The 18,415-nt window shown below is 35.3% G+C and overlaps 2 protein-coding genes across 3 annotated transcripts; one reads left to right on the top strand and one right to left on the bottom strand.

Moving 5' to 3' along the window:
- Positions 1-66: 66 nt before the first annotated feature.
- Positions 67-4,166, bottom strand: cmc2 (C-x(9)-C motif containing 2). Of its 2 annotated transcripts, XM_061710851.1 has the most exons (5): positions 3,914-4,166; positions 2,289-2,356; positions 1,150-1,220; positions 995-1,066; positions 67-874 (listed from the first exon to the last, which is right to left on the bottom strand). In XM_061710851.1, the coding sequence occupies exons 2-5, from the start codon at positions 2,323-2,325 to the stop codon at positions 791-793; spliced, it is 264 nt and encodes an 87-aa protein (XP_061566835.1). In that variant the 5' UTR covers positions 2,326-2,356; positions 3,914-4,166; the 3' UTR covers positions 67-790. The 2 variants fall into 2 exon arrangements, with proteins under 2 accessions (XP_061566835.1, XP_061566836.1); XM_061710852.1 differs by lacking the exon at positions 2,289-2,356 and having other exon boundaries at positions 1,150-1,261.
- A 2,793-nt stretch (positions 4,167-6,959) lies between these two features.
- Positions 6,960-15,181, top strand: cenpn (centromere protein N). Its single transcript, XM_061710850.1, has 10 exons — positions 6,960-7,223; positions 8,732-8,777; positions 11,786-11,845; positions 12,179-12,252; positions 12,349-12,522; positions 12,667-12,768; positions 12,978-13,032; positions 13,151-13,260; positions 13,416-13,539; positions 14,408-15,181. Exons 1-10 carry the CDS (start codon positions 7,053-7,055, stop codon positions 14,527-14,529), a joined length of 1,038 nt encoding a protein of 345 aa, XP_061566834.1. The 5' UTR covers positions 6,960-7,052; the 3' UTR covers positions 14,530-15,181.
- The last annotated feature ends 3,234 nt before the right edge of the window (positions 15,182-18,415 follow it).

The following is an 18,415-nucleotide window of genomic DNA, read 5'->3' as shown; positions in this document are numbered from 1 at the left end:
ACTGTAAGAGTAATACATCGTTTAACACAGTCTGACTTCAAGTTGAAACAAGAATACATTCTGAAATGAAGTGATAATTTCACTTTATTTGAAAATGATCTGCCTCGAATCAATATGATTCCCAATTTGTACAAACCTTCAAACAATTCCTGCATTCAGTGTGTTTTATGTTATTTTTTGTTGACCTTATTTGGATAAAATGGCAGCTTTCAGTATCTCAGCAGAAAGTCTACATTGTGACCCAGAATGCTACGCTTCATCAGAGTTGTTACTTCGGATCCATGAACCCAACATTTAAGCTACCTTACTTCTCAGCAACTTAAGTGATAGAAACTGTCAGGGCACTGAGAGCCAAGATCTCTGCTCAGGCAAGTCGACTCGCCCGTCGTTAAATCTGTTGCTCAAGTCATCATGAATATTTGAATACGTCCAGCTCACATCAAATTATAATGGATGCCTCTTTTACCAGTGCTTCATTGCTACACAGAGAAAAAAAAAAAAAAAAAAAAAAACAGCAGTTAACTTTTTCTTTGGCTGCCCAAAAGAGAAACCAACAAAAGAAAATGAAATATAAAAACCCCAGCCAAGTCTCCACCACTGCAAAAGAGGGGAGAAGCAAGGGTAAAGGGCACCTGCATCAAGGATCCTTAGATCAACAAATGCTACAAAAACCCACACAATCAATTTAGAGACATAGTTGCAGCTCCTCCTGTCTTCACAGAAAGCAGTCTTGATTTTTATTCAATGTCCCGGTGTTTGAAGATGTTTCAAAGTTACAGGAAGTGGTCCTTCAGAAACTCTCCTTGGGTCCTTCTTTCAGCCTCTTTTTCATCTCTTGTGCGTGCTGCTTGCTGCGCTCCCGCTTTTCCAGCCTCTAATGAACAGAGAGTAGACAAAAAAGACATTACTAAGACAAAATAAATGTTCAAAAGTAAACTAAGTCAATATATAACTAACTCCCATGTGGTAGTAATGATTACAAAAAATAACAGACCTCTTTCTTCAGGCACTGACGCATAGCACGGTCCACATCATTACACGTGCCAAAAAACCTCAGGAAATTGTGCTGGTGGACACATGAAGGTAGATCTCATTATTTAGTGGAACATGTGAAACAGACGGCAACAGAGGAATGTGGAAGGGACGTACCTCCGTGTGGCATTGCTTCAGGAGGGTTATTAGTTCATTACACTCATCCGTGTGCAGGTGAGGTGACAGGTCAGGGTGCATTATGAGTTAAGGGTTTATTGAGCCACTGCAGCTGTACGGAAAACCCACAAATAAAAGCAGCATTCAGCATACATATGCATACGTATGAAGAGATGGTGTAAAAGTTCCAGTTTGTGCATGTTAATAATGCATCTTCTTCATTTATCAGTTAACTGTTTGGGACTTATAATTCTGTTCTTTCCAGTATTGATCACATGATGCTTGGCAAATCCTGGAAGTATCCAGAGTAACCCGTAAGTACAAATAATGAGGCAAATCGATCCAACAAAGTCATGGTTTTCAAATACTTTTGGTTTTGTTAAAAACACATTAAAGTGTAATGTGGATATTGAAATTCCATGCTCCTAATTTTCCACTTTTATTTCTAGACTGACTGTATTTGGCCCTGTAAATGTCAGAAATTCACTATTTAAATTTGTAATTAGTCTTAAATGGTAATACTTTGGTTTTTAGCGCTACGATGTGGAACCTTGGAGTTGTTTTGGACCAGAATTTGTCCTTATATTCTCCTATTAAACAGTTATCTAGAGCAACTGTCTTTCATCCCCATATTTCCAAAATTAGGCCAGTCCTTCTCCATAACAACACAGGAAAAGTGATGCATGAATTTGTCACATTGACCATGGACTGCTGCAATGCCATTTTAGTCAGGCATTTAAATAATTTCCTTGAAAATCGTTTGGCGTATCCATAATGCAGAGCCTAGAGCACCAACTAGTAACAATAAAAACAAGGTCACATTTTTCATTTTTGTATTAGACCCTTTACATTGACTCTCTGCAAAATGTAGAATATAAAAAAAAGTGTTCTTGTGATCCTCAGAGAGTTTACTTCCAAGAGAGGAAAAGATAAAGCTTTTATTTTTTAGGCTTGTTACTTAAGCAGGTTGCTGCCAGTTTAAGTGTGGGACAAATACACCCTTTCTGCAAGATTTTCCATCCTGTTTTTTGAAGAAAATGAAGGCATTAATCCACTATTGATTCCTTTCTGTACTACTTCAAGTACCTACTACTTTAAGTACAGCATGTCAGCATCATTAAACGTTTTCTAAAGGATACTAATGCCTCCCCATCCCTCTCCTTGCTGTTCTGTCATTGTGATGACGGGGTTTCAGGTGGACAGTTACCTACAGACACAGAGGACAGGAGTGTCCATCACTAGGACATACAGTATGTATTGAAAGGATGGATTTTGATTTGATTTGATTCATTTTATTTTTGTACATGTAAAAAACAACACTTCAAGAGAAGTTTAAGAAAACAAAACAACAACACAAAGAATTTCATCCTTTAACACTTGATATCTTAATTTACATGTGCAAAAAAAGGAGTAGGAAGAAGTGTAAACTTATTTAATCCTACCCCCATTCACTAATCATTTAACCCGTATTTATAAATACTCACACACTGTACTCACACTGCTAAATAACAGTATTATTATTATTATTATTATTATATACTGTAATTATACTCACACACATACACATAGTTGAATATTTCTATATATTTGTACACACATGCCCATATAAATATTTATATAAATATACTTATTTACACTCTCTATTAATTGCATCTGCTCTATATCTATGTATATATCTACTTACACACACTATACACAAACATATATATATATATATATATATATATATATATATATATATATATATATACACATATACACAGTACTCGAGTTGAGGGGGGATGGCATCCCCCCCCTGAAATAAAAACAGTCAAAATCATCCCCCTGTAAAACTGCCATCCCCCCTTTCCATCCATTATGTCATTTCATCAATGAATGTGGTTTTACTGCTATTTCAACATTTAGAGTCATCCCCAGAAAAATAACTTATTTGACAATTTTCACCTGTTTCAAGTAAATTTTCACTTGAAATAAGTGGGAAAATCTGCCAGTGAGACAAGATTTATCTTCTTATTACAAGCAAAAAAATCTTGTTCCACTGGCAGATTTTTCTACTTATTTCAAGTGAAAATCTACTTGAAACAAGTTAAAATTGTTGTTTTTTTCCAGTGATGAGACTTGTTTTAAGTGTAATGAGATTTTTTTTACTAAAATGAGACATTTTAACTAGAAATAAGACAAATATTCTTGTTAAGATTTTGAGTTTTTGCAGTGATCCATTTTACTTATCCTGTGAAGAACAGAGTCATATTGATAAGTTCAGAAAACTGTTTTTTATTGTTGTGTTTTGATGTATTTGATGTAAGCCCAGATATTTAAAGCTTACAGAAGGCTGCATTTAACTGCTGCTATGTAATTCTTTTCTGTCATTGTTTTGGTCAGTGCTATTATTTGTAATATATTATATTATTTGTAATCAGCACAAATTATCTGTCCCCATATGATAAAATCCACCATCCCCCCTGATTTTATTTTACAACTCGAGTACTGTATATATATATATAAAAATACACACACACACACACACACACACACACACACACACACACACACACACACACACACACATACATATACATACATAATTAGCTGCCCATTTCTGTACATTAAATATAAACAAATCTACCCCTTCACCCAATACTGTTATCAAAGAGAACCGAGAACAAACAAGGGACAACTCCTTCATTAAACGGAACCAGTACTTCTAAGATGTTATTATGAGCTATTTGGTGACACTGTGTAGCGTAAGCTGGTTGTAACTTACCAAGAGAAAAGCTTTGTCATCTGCGAGGTTTTCAAGTACAACACTAACTCCAAGGCCTCAGCTTCAGTAACACGACTTGAATACAGGTAACCTCAGAAACACGAGGTTCTTACCCCTTGTGGAGTAACTATTTGTAGGGTTTATTATAACGCCCCCTGGGGTCCTACTACTAGGTTTTCTTGTTTTGACACTATTCTCACCTAAACGTGCACCAAGGACCTGGAGGACACGCCGCTCACAACCTGCACACAACTCTTTCGTAAAATATTATGTCACAGTCGACGTGATTGACAGTTGAAAGAAGCCAATCATCGTCCGAGGTTTTATTCCCCCAACCAATCATGAAGATTGTTTTCACGAGAGGCGGGATTTAAATAGGCGGAAGTTTACAGGAAATACAAGATAAAGTACTACATGTATATCCGTCTTCGTCTGTTGGTTAATTTATATGTTGTAATGTTTATTTTTTTGCCCTTTTCCTTATTTTTTGTCATTGTTCTGATCAGTAGTGCTGGCTTTAGACACAAAATCAGTGAAATCAATTACCAGAAAAAATATTGGAGGATGATAAGGATGATAGTATACTTAGTAGACATAATATGAGATGCTGTCAAATATAGAGCTATATAGAAAAACAATTAACTATATATTGAAATAAAAGACAAACAGGGGTTTTTATAAAGTGCAAACTATAAAAGTATCACAGTATTTAAAATCAGGCAAACAAAAGTGCCAAAAAGAGGAGCAAGGACTGAGGCATGTGTCAAAAAAGCAGAAAAGAAGATATATCGTCACACATCTTTTTAGCCATTTTGTTGGAGTCTATTTTTCTTAGGCATAAGAAGAATAATTTAAAATCATTTAAAAACCAATCAAAGGAGGGTTTGCTATTCCTCCACTTACTACAATGAATATGATATTTACCCATGAGAATAACAATATTTATTATGTCAAATACATTCGACTTCAAGTTATCTATATAGAAAAAAATATGCGAGATATCAGAGACTGGTATGTCCTCTATTCTAAGTAGTAACCAGTTTCTTAATTTTACCCAGAAGTTTCTGGACACAGGACACAGGAAAAACATATGTTCTAAAGTTTCATCTGCTATTACAGAAAGCACATTGATCAACTTCGAACTAGAATCTTTTTTTAAGGAATTCTGCAGCCGGGTACACATTATACAATATTTTAAAGTGAGTTTCCTTAATCTTTGGGGAAATGGGCCATCTAATATATTTAGAATGAGCTTTTTTCAAAAAAGACACAGTTATTTTCTCATTCTCTTGAGGTTTAAATCCTCTGTTATAATCATAAAATACTATTGATTTCCAGGCAGCATTCACTTTGTTATTACACTTATATTCATTCAAGTTACACTCGTTAATCGCCAAATTTGGTAGTATCGATTTAACACTTGAATATAACAAAATATTTTTGATTAATTGAAGGAGTGAGATGGGAATTGCTTTACAGATCTTATTATATTCCCTCTGAGTACAATTTATTTAATATTTTTCTAACCAAGCCCTGTAGTCCAAAAGACCTCCATTAGAATCCATCATATCCTTTACAAACAAAATGCCTTTCACATACCAGTCTCTCTTAAATATTGATTTTCTATTTACTATGATTACTCTATTATTCCATAAAACAGATCCATGTGGGGAGAAATTATGAGTGAATATCATTTTCCAGTATTGGAGAATTTGCTTGTGGAAATTAGATAACTTAATGGGAACCTTGTGTAGCTCAAAATCACATTTTAGCAGAGGTGTCAAGTAACGAAGTAAAAATACTTTGGTACCTTACTTAAGTAGAAATTTTGGTTATCTATACTTCACTGGAGTAATTATTTTTCAGACAACTTTTTACTTTTACTCCTTACATTTTCATGCAATTATCTGTACTTTTTACTCCTTACATTTTAAAAACAGCCTCTATTTCATTTTGGCCTTTTAAAAAAAACTATCCAGTTAAATTGCGCCATCCGGATAGAGTGAATTTGGTTGTGGTTGTTTCAGATGTTCTTGTCCAGTTTTGTTCTTACATCCGTTGCCCTCAGATTCCTGCAACTAAACTTGGATGTACATTCCAATAAAGGTTAGGATAAATGATAACATGCCTCTGAAGTTTGAATCTTTGCACCATTACGATACTTATAGGCCATATCTTCTGCTCTCTGAAACACATGTTAATGCTCAATAGTACACATATATGGTTTTTTAATATATTTGCATTATACTAAGATGCATTCATTTTCAATGGCTTTTGTCCTTAATCGGTTTTTTCCCCCTTACATTACTTTTACTTTTATACTTTAAGTAGTTTTGAAACCAGTACTTTTATACTTTTACTTGAGTAAAAAACTTGAGTTGATACTTCAACTTCTACAGGAGTATTTTTAAACTCTAGTATCTATACTTCTACCTGAGTAATGAATGTGAATACTTTTGACACCTCTGCATTTTAGAAGGAATTGGAGCCCTCCTGTTTGGTTAGATGTTAGAGCAGCAGAACCAGCAGCTGCAGGAACCTGCAGGAAGGAACGCTACCGCAGGTCCTTCATCCCCACAGCCATCAGACTGTACAATAAGAAACTGTAGCCACCCATGTGCAATAAACCTGTCTCTTTAAAAGTGCCATAACCACTAATACCTCACGTATTTTTGGAAATATTTGTAAATATCTTGTAAATATTATCCGTTTATTTTGTGTTTACTACTTTTTTTCTCTCTTGTACATAGTCTTTTTCTACTTCTACTTTCTACTTTTTATATTGCTCTTTTTTATTATTTAACTATTTATGGTAATTTCTATTTTACATTTTTTGTATAAAGCGTGTGTGTGTTTTGGCTGCTGCACGACTGAATTTCTCCTCTGGGAGATTAATAAAGTCTACTATTCTATTCTATTCTATTCTGTCGTGTCCTGGCTGCTATCTGCTCCAGCACAGCAGGGGGCGCCAAACGCCGAGCGGAGGGACTTTTCTGCCGAGACCTGATTGGTCGATTTGTTCCGTCGTCACTCGGCGGTTTGTTTGGATCCTCCAGACACGGTTGTGTTTCAGCTTCAACCAACAAAGCTATATTTCCCCTTACGATTCCACCGATAAAGTTCAGCTACTTCGTGAAGAATGGATGAGCCAGTTAAGCGCTTACTGCAGCGACTGGTGAGGCGGATCCCGAGTCAGATGCTGAAAGTCACGCTGGACAGCTGGGGCCGCCTGACGCCCGAGCAACGACAATCTCTGGACTTTACTCACACTAAAGCGGCGCTAACGCAAAAATTACTTGCCATTTGTGAGGTTTGTGCAGCATGTTGTTAACAGCACGTCTTGTTCAAAATATTTTTTTAAAGTTCATCGTTGAATTCAAATAGTCCCATCTTGTGTTACATTTAGGGTTGCCACCTTTCAGAAATAGAAATAAGGTACGCCCCGATTTCAGCAGCGCAGGAGCCAAAAAAATGTTTATTTTTATATGAAAAAACAAAATGCTTTGATTTAAAGTTTAAAGTACTTTAATAGCATTGAACTTGCATGACTGTACATAGACAACTATATAGCAGCTGAAATAGCCTCCTATGCTTTGTATGTCCACATCAGCCAAGATGTATAATATAGATACAGGTGAAGAATATGTTGTAAAAGTTAATTTATTTCAATAATTCAACTACAATATGGTGTAAAAGTTAATTTATTTCAATAATTCAACTAGAATATGGTGTAAAAGTTAACTTATTTCAATAATTCAACTAGAATATGGTGTAAAAGTTAATTTATTTCAATAATTCAACTAGAATATGGTGTAAAAGTTAACTTATTTAAATAATTCAACTAGAATATGGTGTAAAAGTGAATTTATTTCAATAATTCAACTAGAATATGGTGTAAAAGTTAATTTATTTCAATAATTCAACTAGAATATGGTGTAAAAGTTAATTTATTTCAATAATTCAACTAGAATATGGTGTAAAAGTTAATTTATTTCAATAATTCAACTAGAATATGGTGTAAAAGTTAATTTATTTCAATAATTCAACTAGAATATGGTGTAAAAGTTAATTTATTTCAATAATTCAACTAGAATATGGTGTACAAGTTAATTTATTTCAATAATTCAACTTAAAAGGTGAAACTAATATATTACCTAGTCTTATTACATGCAAAGCAAGATATGTTAAACCTTTATTTGTTGAATTGTTTATTGATTTCATAAAATATTCTCTAATTTATTTTTTATTTTGGGTTTTCATAAACTGTGAGCCATAATCACCAAAATCATAACAAATAAAGGCTTTACATTTCTCACTTTGAATAATATATTTGTTTCACCTTTAGATAAATTTACTATGAATGACGTTTTGCAATATATTCAAATTTTCCGACCTTCACCTGTATATTATGACATCAATAAATAAGAGCATAATATACGTCCGTATTGGTTCAATACGGAACGCAACTTTTAATTCCCAATTCCCAACCCCTACCTGGAGGTGAAGCCCGAGTCCTCCCCGCTGTCTGGCACACAAAAGATCTGGGCACAGACACAGCAGGTCCTGTTGTCCCGCCACAAAGATTTTGCTGGCCTTAATGTTTCCTGTGTTTTATTTTGTTCATTATTGTTAAATTTAGTGTTGATGTGTGCGTGACAGACGTGTGTATGGGACGTTAATGAAAATACGGAACAGATTGCGTCCCGTATTAGTTCAATACGGGACGCAACATTTTTTTCTCAAATAAAGGACAATTCCGTATTTTACGGGACAGGTGGCAACCCTAGTTACATTTCACTTCATATTCTTTCCTCACAGGACAACGAATTGACGATGAAACATATCACAGAGTTAGAGATGATACGTAAGTATATCTATATGTTTTTACCTTCAAACCTAGCGCTTGTTTTAATCCATTTTACCTGCTTGTATTTTTGCAAAAGGTGCACAAAACAGCAGTTTTAACATGTAAAATGAAATCAGGTACAATTTACTGTACTGTCACGCCATGGCTAGAATATACAGGACTGTCTCAGAAAATTGGAATATTGTGATTTTCTGTAATGCAATTAAAACAACAAAAATGTCATACATTCTGGATTCATTACAAATCAACTGAAATATTGCAAGCCTTTTATTATTTTAATATTGCTGATTATGGTTTACAGTTTAAGATTAAGATTCCCAGAATATTCAAATTTTTTGAGATAGGATATTTGAGTTTCTTAAGCTGTAAGCCATGATCAGCAATATTAAAATTTTTGCATTACAGAAAATAAAGGACTTTATCACAATATTCTAATTTTCTGAGACAGTCCTGTATCAGAGATGGGAGTAAGTCACTCGTGCAAGTCACAAGCAAGTCTCAAGTCATAACCTTCAAGTGAATGAATGAAGTTTATTCAATCATGACAACACAAAACACCAAAAAAACATTGTGCACTGCATTGACATTTCACACAAAACCAATAATCATGTGTTGAACAATGACTGAAAAGGCATAGGCAGAAGCAAACTGCTTATAAAAGGATATCCTATATTACCAACTTTCTTTTTTTTTGGCTACCGACCTCGAGAAAACCAAGGAGACAATAGAAAAGCAAAGAAACAACCGAAAAGCAAAGAAACAACAAAAGGCAAAGAAACATTAACAGAAAGTCAATCACACTTATAAGCTCCAAAAAGCTTTACAACCCATTTTCTTAAAAACCAAAAGAGAATGACATGTTTTTAAATTTATGTTGGCATCTTTCCAGAATTTAACTAGTAATGGAGACACATCTCCTTTTCATACCTTTTTTAGCTTTTTGTACAGTAAAATTGCAGACACCACTAAGATTACACAGAGTCTCCTGAATTGAAAACAAGCTCTGTATTGAGTCAGGGAGCATTTTTGATTTTGCTCTGAGCATAATTTGCATGATTTTATAATAAAACAAATCATAAAATTTAATAACATGAGAATTTAGAAAAAGTGCCTCTATGTGAGCGTAGTAATCAGTCTTATTGATGATACGTATGGCTTGTTTTTGCAGTTTTATTATTGAATTTAAGGTGGTTTTAAAGGTCTCAAGCAAGTCACAAGTCAAGTCATAAAAAAATCTGATGATCTACCCCAGTTTTCAAATTTAAAATCAGTATAGACAGTGGTACACAAGTTGAGTTTTATTTCAACATTAACTCAAACTATTGCAGCCTGCTTACAATTACTGCTTGCATCAACTGAATAGTATATAAAATAAAAATAAGTATATAGAAATAAATAAAAACATTGTCTTACATGTAAACATTACCTAACATGACAAAACATTACATCAAACCATGAAACTTATTAACAGAATCAACCTCTAGGTGGCAGTACAAATGAGAACCGATTAAGTAAATCAGTCAATCGCCCAACATGTTGTAGAGCATGATTTGCCACACACTGCATCGGACATGAAAAAAAGGAATATTTCAAAAGTTCACACACACACATAGGAAGTGGAACTATACAAGCCTCAAAGCTGGTAACGATCTTGCTGCCTCAAAACATACATCAACTTACAATGTGTTGCATTTGCTAAAAATGTAATGTGATAGTACTTTGTCACTGAGTTGTGAACGATGGGGTCGCATTATCACCCCGCCATGGCTGAACACACGTTCAACAGGTGCACTTGATGCTGGAACTGCCATAACTCTTACAGCCACCTTGAACAAAGAGGGGAGGGTGCGTCTGTTAATGGCCCAAAACTGAAGGCAGCTCTGTCCATCACAAATGCCCAAATAGTGGTTCAGCTGAATTTGGGGACTGGAACTTGAGTCCATCCTACAGTTTTTTGCTGTATGCTGAGAACAGCCCAGACTGACACTCTGGCTCTATCGGTGTCATCTGGTCCTGGATGTGCCCGCTTCTCTAAGAATCAAGTGTGATAAACAAGCAAAAACAATAGTCACAAAATATTTCTATCAAAAAATGGTGTCCACTTCATTAACATTAATGTGGGAGGCAAAATATTAGGAAAGCTTTTCAATATAACACTTCAGTATACCACTATTGCCCACTAAAGCCTCAATAATAACTATTAAGTAGAATTATTACCTTTCACACAATGTCAACACAACCTGAAACATTCCATACTGAACATTTCTAATATTTATATATACATCCCCTTTATATAAGAAAGCTACGTACGTCTAAAGGTGCGTGCAGCCTACTTGATGCAGAAGTGCTGCTTAAAGAGCTGAGTCTTTAGGTTGCTCTTAAAAGTAGGTACAGAACCTGCGGATCAGACAGAGTATCAGTAGCAAGTACAGTAGCAAGGTATTGAAGCAGAAACTCCATTGGAAACTGAACAAAGTTCTTCAGATGTCATCATCTTACCTGGAGAGGAACTTACAAGTTCTTCTAGTCTTTATAAATCTCCCTTCAGACAAAGAAATACATTTTGAGCATCTTTACTGTTGTAGTATGAGGTAAAAAGTGGAAATGAAATGCACAGGGATGTGGCTTATAGTTAAATCCCAAGAATACAGTCTCCACATTCAAGCACAGTAGTAGGAATGTAATGCTTTAGGGTTTGTTTGTCTTTTTCCAGACAATGGGAAAGGTAATCTAACCACATAAAACAACACAGGGCAAAATGCAAAGACATTCTGAAGGAAATTTGCTGGTAGCCTAAACATATATGGCTTTGGACAGCATTGGCCCCTGTAGACAAATAATGTTTTTTGAACTGAATTGAATTCTAGCTTTACAGTGGTAGTTAAAGAGACATTAAATGAAAATAATACGCATTTGAAATGTCTTATTCACTCAAAAATCTAGAAATGGGTATCACAAATACCATAAGATCAATAAAAGTTTTGTGTCATGTCTGATTCTTTTAGATGTAATTGAGAATCCAAACCAGGGGATGTGGTGCACCTTCCAGCTTATGGATCCTGGGGGTATGTTACAAGAAGATCATTCTTCTAGTACCATTCATGTTACCATAATGAGGCAATATAAATATATTCATATTGCAGGGTTGATATCAGTCTGTTTTATCTGTGGATATTCTATGTATGTTCTCACTCTACACGTGTCTCTCACAAGACCTACAAGCGTATTATACAGGAGCTATTAAGATGGGCTGAACAAATATTTCACAGATGATTGCTCATGAAAGATGTAACCAAAACATGCTTCAGTTTCTGCAGCTTTGTGACATTCAACCTGCATATTCTTTTTATTCATACCGTATTATGTATTTTAAGGCTCTTTAACTTTCTGTTTTCTAGATGATGCTCACACTTTAGAGCTGACACAGTTCAAGGAGCAGTTCAAATCCCACCTCAGTGAACTCATGAGACATGTAACCCTGACATTTCTTCTGTTTATATAACTGCATATTTAAATGACAAATGTAAGCAGCTCTGTGGTAAACTTTTCCTTTTACGTCCCATAAAAGGTGTCCATCAAAATAAAGAAGCACACAGATGAAGCTGTGTGGATTCGTATTGCGTGGGGAGACAGTTTCTCCCGGCCCAACCACCTGAAACCAACGTATGTTGTTCACCATCTCCAGACGCCTTATGTCTTTGTGAGCAGTGTGACTTCAAAGTTGAAGCCTCTGTTATCACAGGTGAGAAATGACACCTTACATCTTATATGTTGTTCATACGCTTGCCAGATGTGTGGGTTTTGTGTTGCTTGCTTTTTAAAAATATTATTGTGTGTGTGAGTGTGTGTGGAGATAATTTCTCTAAAAGTATAGTATTCTTTACAGGCCTTGGTTCTGTCTACTCGACATCTAGCAATAAAAGACGCTAATCTCAGTGGACGGAAGCTTAACGCCATCAGAGACCTGGTTATGAGACAATATCAACAAGTAAGCTTCTTGAGATTATGTTGCAGAACAATCAGTTATTATTATTATTTTAATTTTTATTATCATCATGTAATTTTTGGGGTATAAGCAGCATTTTCACATTAAAATTAGGGCTTAATATACCGAACCATGGGGAAAATTCAGTGTGACCAGACTATTTCACTGCTGGTTTGCGTTTGGGTGGATTTTGACTTTTTCTTTGTCCATAGGCATTTCCTTCAAAATATCCCAGCTCTCTCACTGAGAACAATCAAACACTGTCAAGTATGTTTAACATGTCATTTGGTGTAACCTTTTCTTTAATAATCTGTGAAGGTTTCTGTTTTTCTGCTTCAGTTCTGAATTCTGATGTTTGTGTAAGTGGCTTTATTTGTGTGACCAGATCTGCACATAGAAAAGGAGCAGGCTGAGGCTGCGGCAAACAGGCATCAGATGGCTGCTGAAGCCTTTGGCGAGGGGACGTTACCTCAACTACAATCTGCAGTTTATAAGGTACCTTGACTGAGTAGAAGATGAAAAGCATCAAATTTGAAGTTGCACTCTTTCTATACGAAAAACATTGCAGTTACTCTTTGCAGTATTTTTGATATATTCTTATTTTATTCTGTAATTATAAGAAATACATTTTAATCTGATCTTTTTTTCAGCTGGAAACAAAATTCAGAGACCCCACTAATGAGGCCATGTCAAAGCAGGAGGGGCCGTTCAGATGTGTGGTCAAATTTTCAAGTACCAACCTCCTGGAGTCACTCAGACATTGTGCATCTTCAGGTATCAACATCTCAACTATTTTTTACAATTTTACCTTTAATATGAGACTGCAAGCTTTTTAACCTTTGTGTAGTTGGACTATTTATACTTTTGAACAAAAAGGCAAAAATCCATCCTCATAATTGTCTCAAGGGTTTATTTTGGATCACTTTAGCTTCTCCATTACAGGAATAAATATTGATATACCGTATTTTCTGGACTATAAGCCGCTACTTTTTTCATAGGTTTTGAACCGTGCGGCTTATACAAAGGTGCGGCTATTCTGTGGATTTTTCTTCCACCGCTCTGGCGCTCTAACCGGAATTAGAATAAAAACTAAGACAAAATAAATGCAAAGAAGAATACGCTACTTCTTCTTTAGCAGATAGAAGTAGGTAGAAGCAGATTTCAGACAGATAAATAGATAAATAAGTACCGGTTATTTTCTCTTGGTTCTGTCCAGTTTTAATCAGCAAAGTTGCTGCCGTGTTAAAAGACACTGTTAGGAAAGGATCTATTTAGGTACAAACATGTACATCATTTACAGTTCAAAATGGTTCTGTACATGTAGTAAATGTCTAATCTAACAACATAAATATTTGCGGCTTGCATATCTTTTTTTTTTAAATAGAGCGGATGCGGCTTATATACAGGTGCGGCTTATAGTCCAGAAAATACGGTACTATGTGTTTTGGGTATTAAGGGGGGCATGTTTTTGTGGAAGTCAGTAAAACCTATCTTTTTCTTATTTATTGGAGAAACATACAGCTTCTATCTGCTGAAACTTAGACCTGTGTGACATTATCACGTTTGCAGTGCCATTCATCTTTATGGTTACATTTCTTGAGTTATCAGTTCAACCAGGTAATGTGATGTTTTTATTTTATAGGCATTGCCTCAACTCCCGTCACTCCCCTGCTGTCATCTATTCCCTTGAAAGGAAGAAATTATTTTGTTATCAAAGACAATGGTCCTGGTCCCTCGTCACAAGCGCGACAAACACAGAGCTGAAGATTTCAGAACTGTGACATGAAGGACGAACTACACGCCCCATTCTTACTTCCCTTTAGTCCAGCGCGGATGTTTATTACGACACTGTTCTCCTTGTCCATGCTGCTCTAGAAGAGGCCGTCTCGTCCTGGACTTCAGATGCCATCGTTGTTCTTTTCCTCTCAGTATATTCCCTCGAGTTTAAGAATGTAGGTAACTGAATATTAGAGACTGTCACTTAATTTTTACATATTGTCAGCATAATGTCAGAACATTTTGTTCCATTACTCTTCTGTTTTACATCATTTCAAAGGAGAAACGTTACAGCCCTTTTCAAACATTAACACAGTTCCTCTGGGTCTTAATGTAATGTCTGTGAGGGTTAGTCGTAATTATTTACACCTGAATATATGATTTTAACTACAGAAAGATATGTATTTCTTCACGTGGACTCTAACAAAACGGTGACTTTTGTTGTCAGCTAGTTAAATGTCTGTGTTTAATGTCCGAGGTGAACAAGCTTGGCAGATGTACATACGCTTTATTTTATCCTCTGTATAATATTTTATGCCACAGAGCTGTAAAATGTGTTAAACAGGCTCAGCTATTTTCTGTATCTCCCTAACTGCATCCACACATGTTTACTCCATATTCTCAATAAAAGTTTAATGAATTAATTTCCAGTTTTGATGTGAATACTTCAAACGTAATTATCCATGAGTTGTACCACGGGTTTCAAAAGTTATATTGATGGTGGACTCTGAGACACCAATATGTTTGAATCAAGATTAATGCGAAAGGGGCATAATTCCATCTGCCCATCTGCCCATAGCTTTAAAACATACCCACAAAGTTGGATTTAAAAGATGATGCTGAGCTCTGTAACTTCAGTAGTTTCTGAAGAGCTGCTTGTTTTTTTTTCTACCTGTGTTAATGTGATATACACAAATGTGACATTAAAAGTAATAAATTACTGTTTTGAGTGCAGAATAGTACTGGAGTAATGGGATCAACTAGCTCATATATAGAGGATTAAAATATAGATAATAAAATAAATAGATAAAATATAAATATACATATTTTTTATTCAGAGGGAGAAATAAGTATTCCACTATTTGGTTTCACTGAACCATGGTGATACATTTAGGGGAGGGGAACTTAAATGGGAGTGGAACCAAAAATGGACAGGTATCGTTCCGCTGCGATGCCTCAGGGGGGGAGGCTCCTCCTTCTCACCTCAGACCTCTTTCCCGGGAAGAATGACGGCTGGCTCTCTCCTTATGATGTTACAATTCTGCTTCCCGGGGTTTTCAGAGGAGAATTAGGAGAGGTCAACTCCTTAAGGCAAAGGTTCAACTTTGGTGCGGCGGTCTTAGATCTTGAGGCCTGTAACATTAAGAAAGAAAAACTCTTTGGACTTGTTCTTCGAAGACTCTTGTGTCTGATTGGCTTGGTGTTCTTTTTCAGAAGAAGTTTGAAAACTTAGAAATATTGGTGTAAGAAAAAGACTTCTGGAACTCTGAGCAGAAAGCCGATGTAGTCAGTCGCTGGTCCATCATCTGGTCTTCAGACCGGCCTGGAAAATCCACATCAACACGCTCATTGTATCACACCAACTGCTATGAAGGCTTAGAAAGGGAAAAGTTGTTTCAAAATCGCTGCTGTACACTTTAATTGAAAGAAATAAAATGCAAGCCAGTTGCTGCACTTTTTTTTTTACCTAATAAAAACCCCTAAATAAAAGTGTTCAGAATGTAATGAGTGTCATATATACACAGCAAGGGTCTTACTAGAACTGCCACAATGACAGCTAAACACTAAACAAGCTGTTAATTATGGACCATCTCTTTGGTAGAAGAAAAAACTGTAGAAGGTTCATCTATCCATTATACATGACCACTTTGTTCATAGTCGTGTGCTGTATCCTTTCCCAGCTCTACCTCGGGTGAAATGGAGGTACAACCTGCACAGGTCACATTAACGCACATCCCAGGTCACCTCATGTACTTTTTTTTCTTTTTCCTACAGACTCATTACTCCGGCACTTTAGAACCAACTTGTGCTTTTTTTTTTTTCCTTTAATATTATTTGCTCTTTTGTATTGCACCAATCACCACAACAAATTCCTTGTGTGTGTTAAACTACTTGGCAATAAACTTCTTCTGATTCTGATTCTGATTCTGAGGTCACCCGTGCCTGTTGCCGACTAATAATCTCACATCCTCACTCAATGTAAATGACCATGTAAGTGTGGGAAGAAATTGAGGTATGCAGAAAAATAAATACATATATAAATAAAAAATAGGGAAAAACACACAGGGAAAACATGCAAACATGCAAATGGTTCAGTGTAAGAAATATAACACAACAAAGTTCATTAAAGTTATAATTTAAGGGGTAACCTAAACTTCAAATCTTTATTTGTGCGTACAACAAAAATACGTTTTTGTGCATCAGTTTGTGGAATTAAACCGTGGAATGGTTTGAATTTGGAGTTAAAAGAATGTACAAACATAAAACAATTTAAGAAGGAATATAAAGAAATAGTTTATTTGAGGTATAAAAGTGAAGACTGTGTTTAAAGATCACCAGCTGTGTGTTCTGCTATTTCGTCATGTTGTCTTTGTATGTTTATATATATACGTATTATATTTATATCATAGTTATATTATATTTATGATAGAGCTTACATCTGGTATTAGACAGGTTACTTTTGTAAAAATTATATATATTTATACAAATTAGTGTATAGTATAAAAAGTAAATACAGACACATAATTTATGTTTAGTTGTGGAAAGGGGATGGGATTAAATAAGTTTATACTTCCCCCCACTCCTTTTCGAACATGTAACTGAAATATGTGTTTTGATGTTGTTGTTTTTTTCTTTATGTGATGGAATGCCCACCTGTATTTGTTTTCTTATCTTTTTTCTTGTTTTTTATACGGTTCATGTTCAAAATAAACAAAACGAACAAACGAACGAATTAAAGGACTGATGGAAATCAGCACTTTGACCTTACACACATTTTGCATTTCTTTTTATCTTGCAGAATGTAGAATGCAGAGGTGTCAAAATTATTCACATTCATTACTCAGGTAGAAGTATAGATACTAGAGTTTAAAAATACTCCTGTAGAAGTTGAAGTATCAACTCAAGTTTTTTACTCAAGTAAAAGTATAAAAGTACTGGTTTCAAAACTACTTAAAGTATAAAAGTAAAAGTAATGTAAGGGGGGAAAAAAGCCATTAAGGACAAAAGCCATTGAAAATGCATCTTAGTATAATGCAAATATATTAAAGAACTATATATGTGTACTATTGAGCATTAACACGTGTTTCAGGGAGCAGAAGATGTGATGACTAGTTGCCTTTAAGTATTGTAATGGTGCAAAAAGTCAAACTTCAGAGGCATGTTATCATTTATCCTAACCTTTATTGGAATGTACGTCCAAGTCCAAACAAAACTGGACAAGAACATCTGTGCCACAACCACAACCAAATTCACTCTATCCGGATGGAGCAATTTAACTGGATAGTTTTTTTTAAAGGCCTAAATGAAATAGAGTAACAAGGCTGTTTTTAAAATGTTAGGAGTAAAAAGTGCAGATAATTGCGTGACAATGTAAGTAGTAAAAGTAAAAAGTCGTCTGAAAAATAATTACTCCAGTGAAGTATAGATAACCAAAATTTCTACTTAAGTAAGGTAACAAAGTATTTGTACTTCGTTACTTGACACCTCTGGTAGAATGTGATATGATGATAAGGCATTTTTCTTGCTACTTCTGGAACGACTCTCCTTCCCAGTAGGTGGCGCTAAAACACGCTATTTGTCAATCCAAAAATAAACATCAGCAGAAGAAGCGCGGCGAGGCAGAGCCTTGCAGTCAGCGCGGAGGGAGGCAGAG

Source organism: Cololabis saira, chromosome 2, assembly GCF_033807715.1.
Source record: "Cololabis saira isolate AMF1-May2022 chromosome 2, fColSai1.1, whole genome shotgun sequence".
NCBI classification, from domain to species: Eukaryota; Metazoa; Chordata; class Actinopteri; order Beloniformes; family Belonidae; genus Cololabis; species Cololabis saira.
This window is presented reverse-complemented; position numbering and strand designations above follow the sequence as displayed.

Bases quoted from the DNA above. Each gene is read 5' to 3' on its own strand.
- cmc2 (XM_061710851.1), bottom strand. From the start codon at position 2,325: ATGACAGAACAGCAAGGAGAGGGATGGGGAGGCATTA. The intron at 1,067-1,149 runs GTACGTCCCTTC...TGTGTCCACCAG, and splicing joins TGAAGCAATGCCACACGGAG to CACAATTTCCTGAGGTTTTT. The intron at 875-994 runs GTCTGTTATTTT...TCTGTTCATTAG, and splicing joins GTCAGTGCCTGAAGAAAGAG to AGGCTGGAAAAGCGGGAGCG.
- cenpn (XM_061710850.1), top strand. From the start codon at position 7,053: ATGGATGAGCCAGTTAAGCGCTTACTGCAGCGACTGGTGAGGCGGATC. The intron at 7,224-8,731 runs GTTTGTGCAGCA...CTTTCCTCACAG, and splicing joins AATTACTTGCCATTTGTGAG to GACAACGAATTGACGATGAA. The intron at 12,253-12,348 runs GTAACCCTGACA...GTCCCATAAAAG, and splicing joins TCAGTGAACTCATGAGACAT to GTGTCCATCAAAATAAAGAA.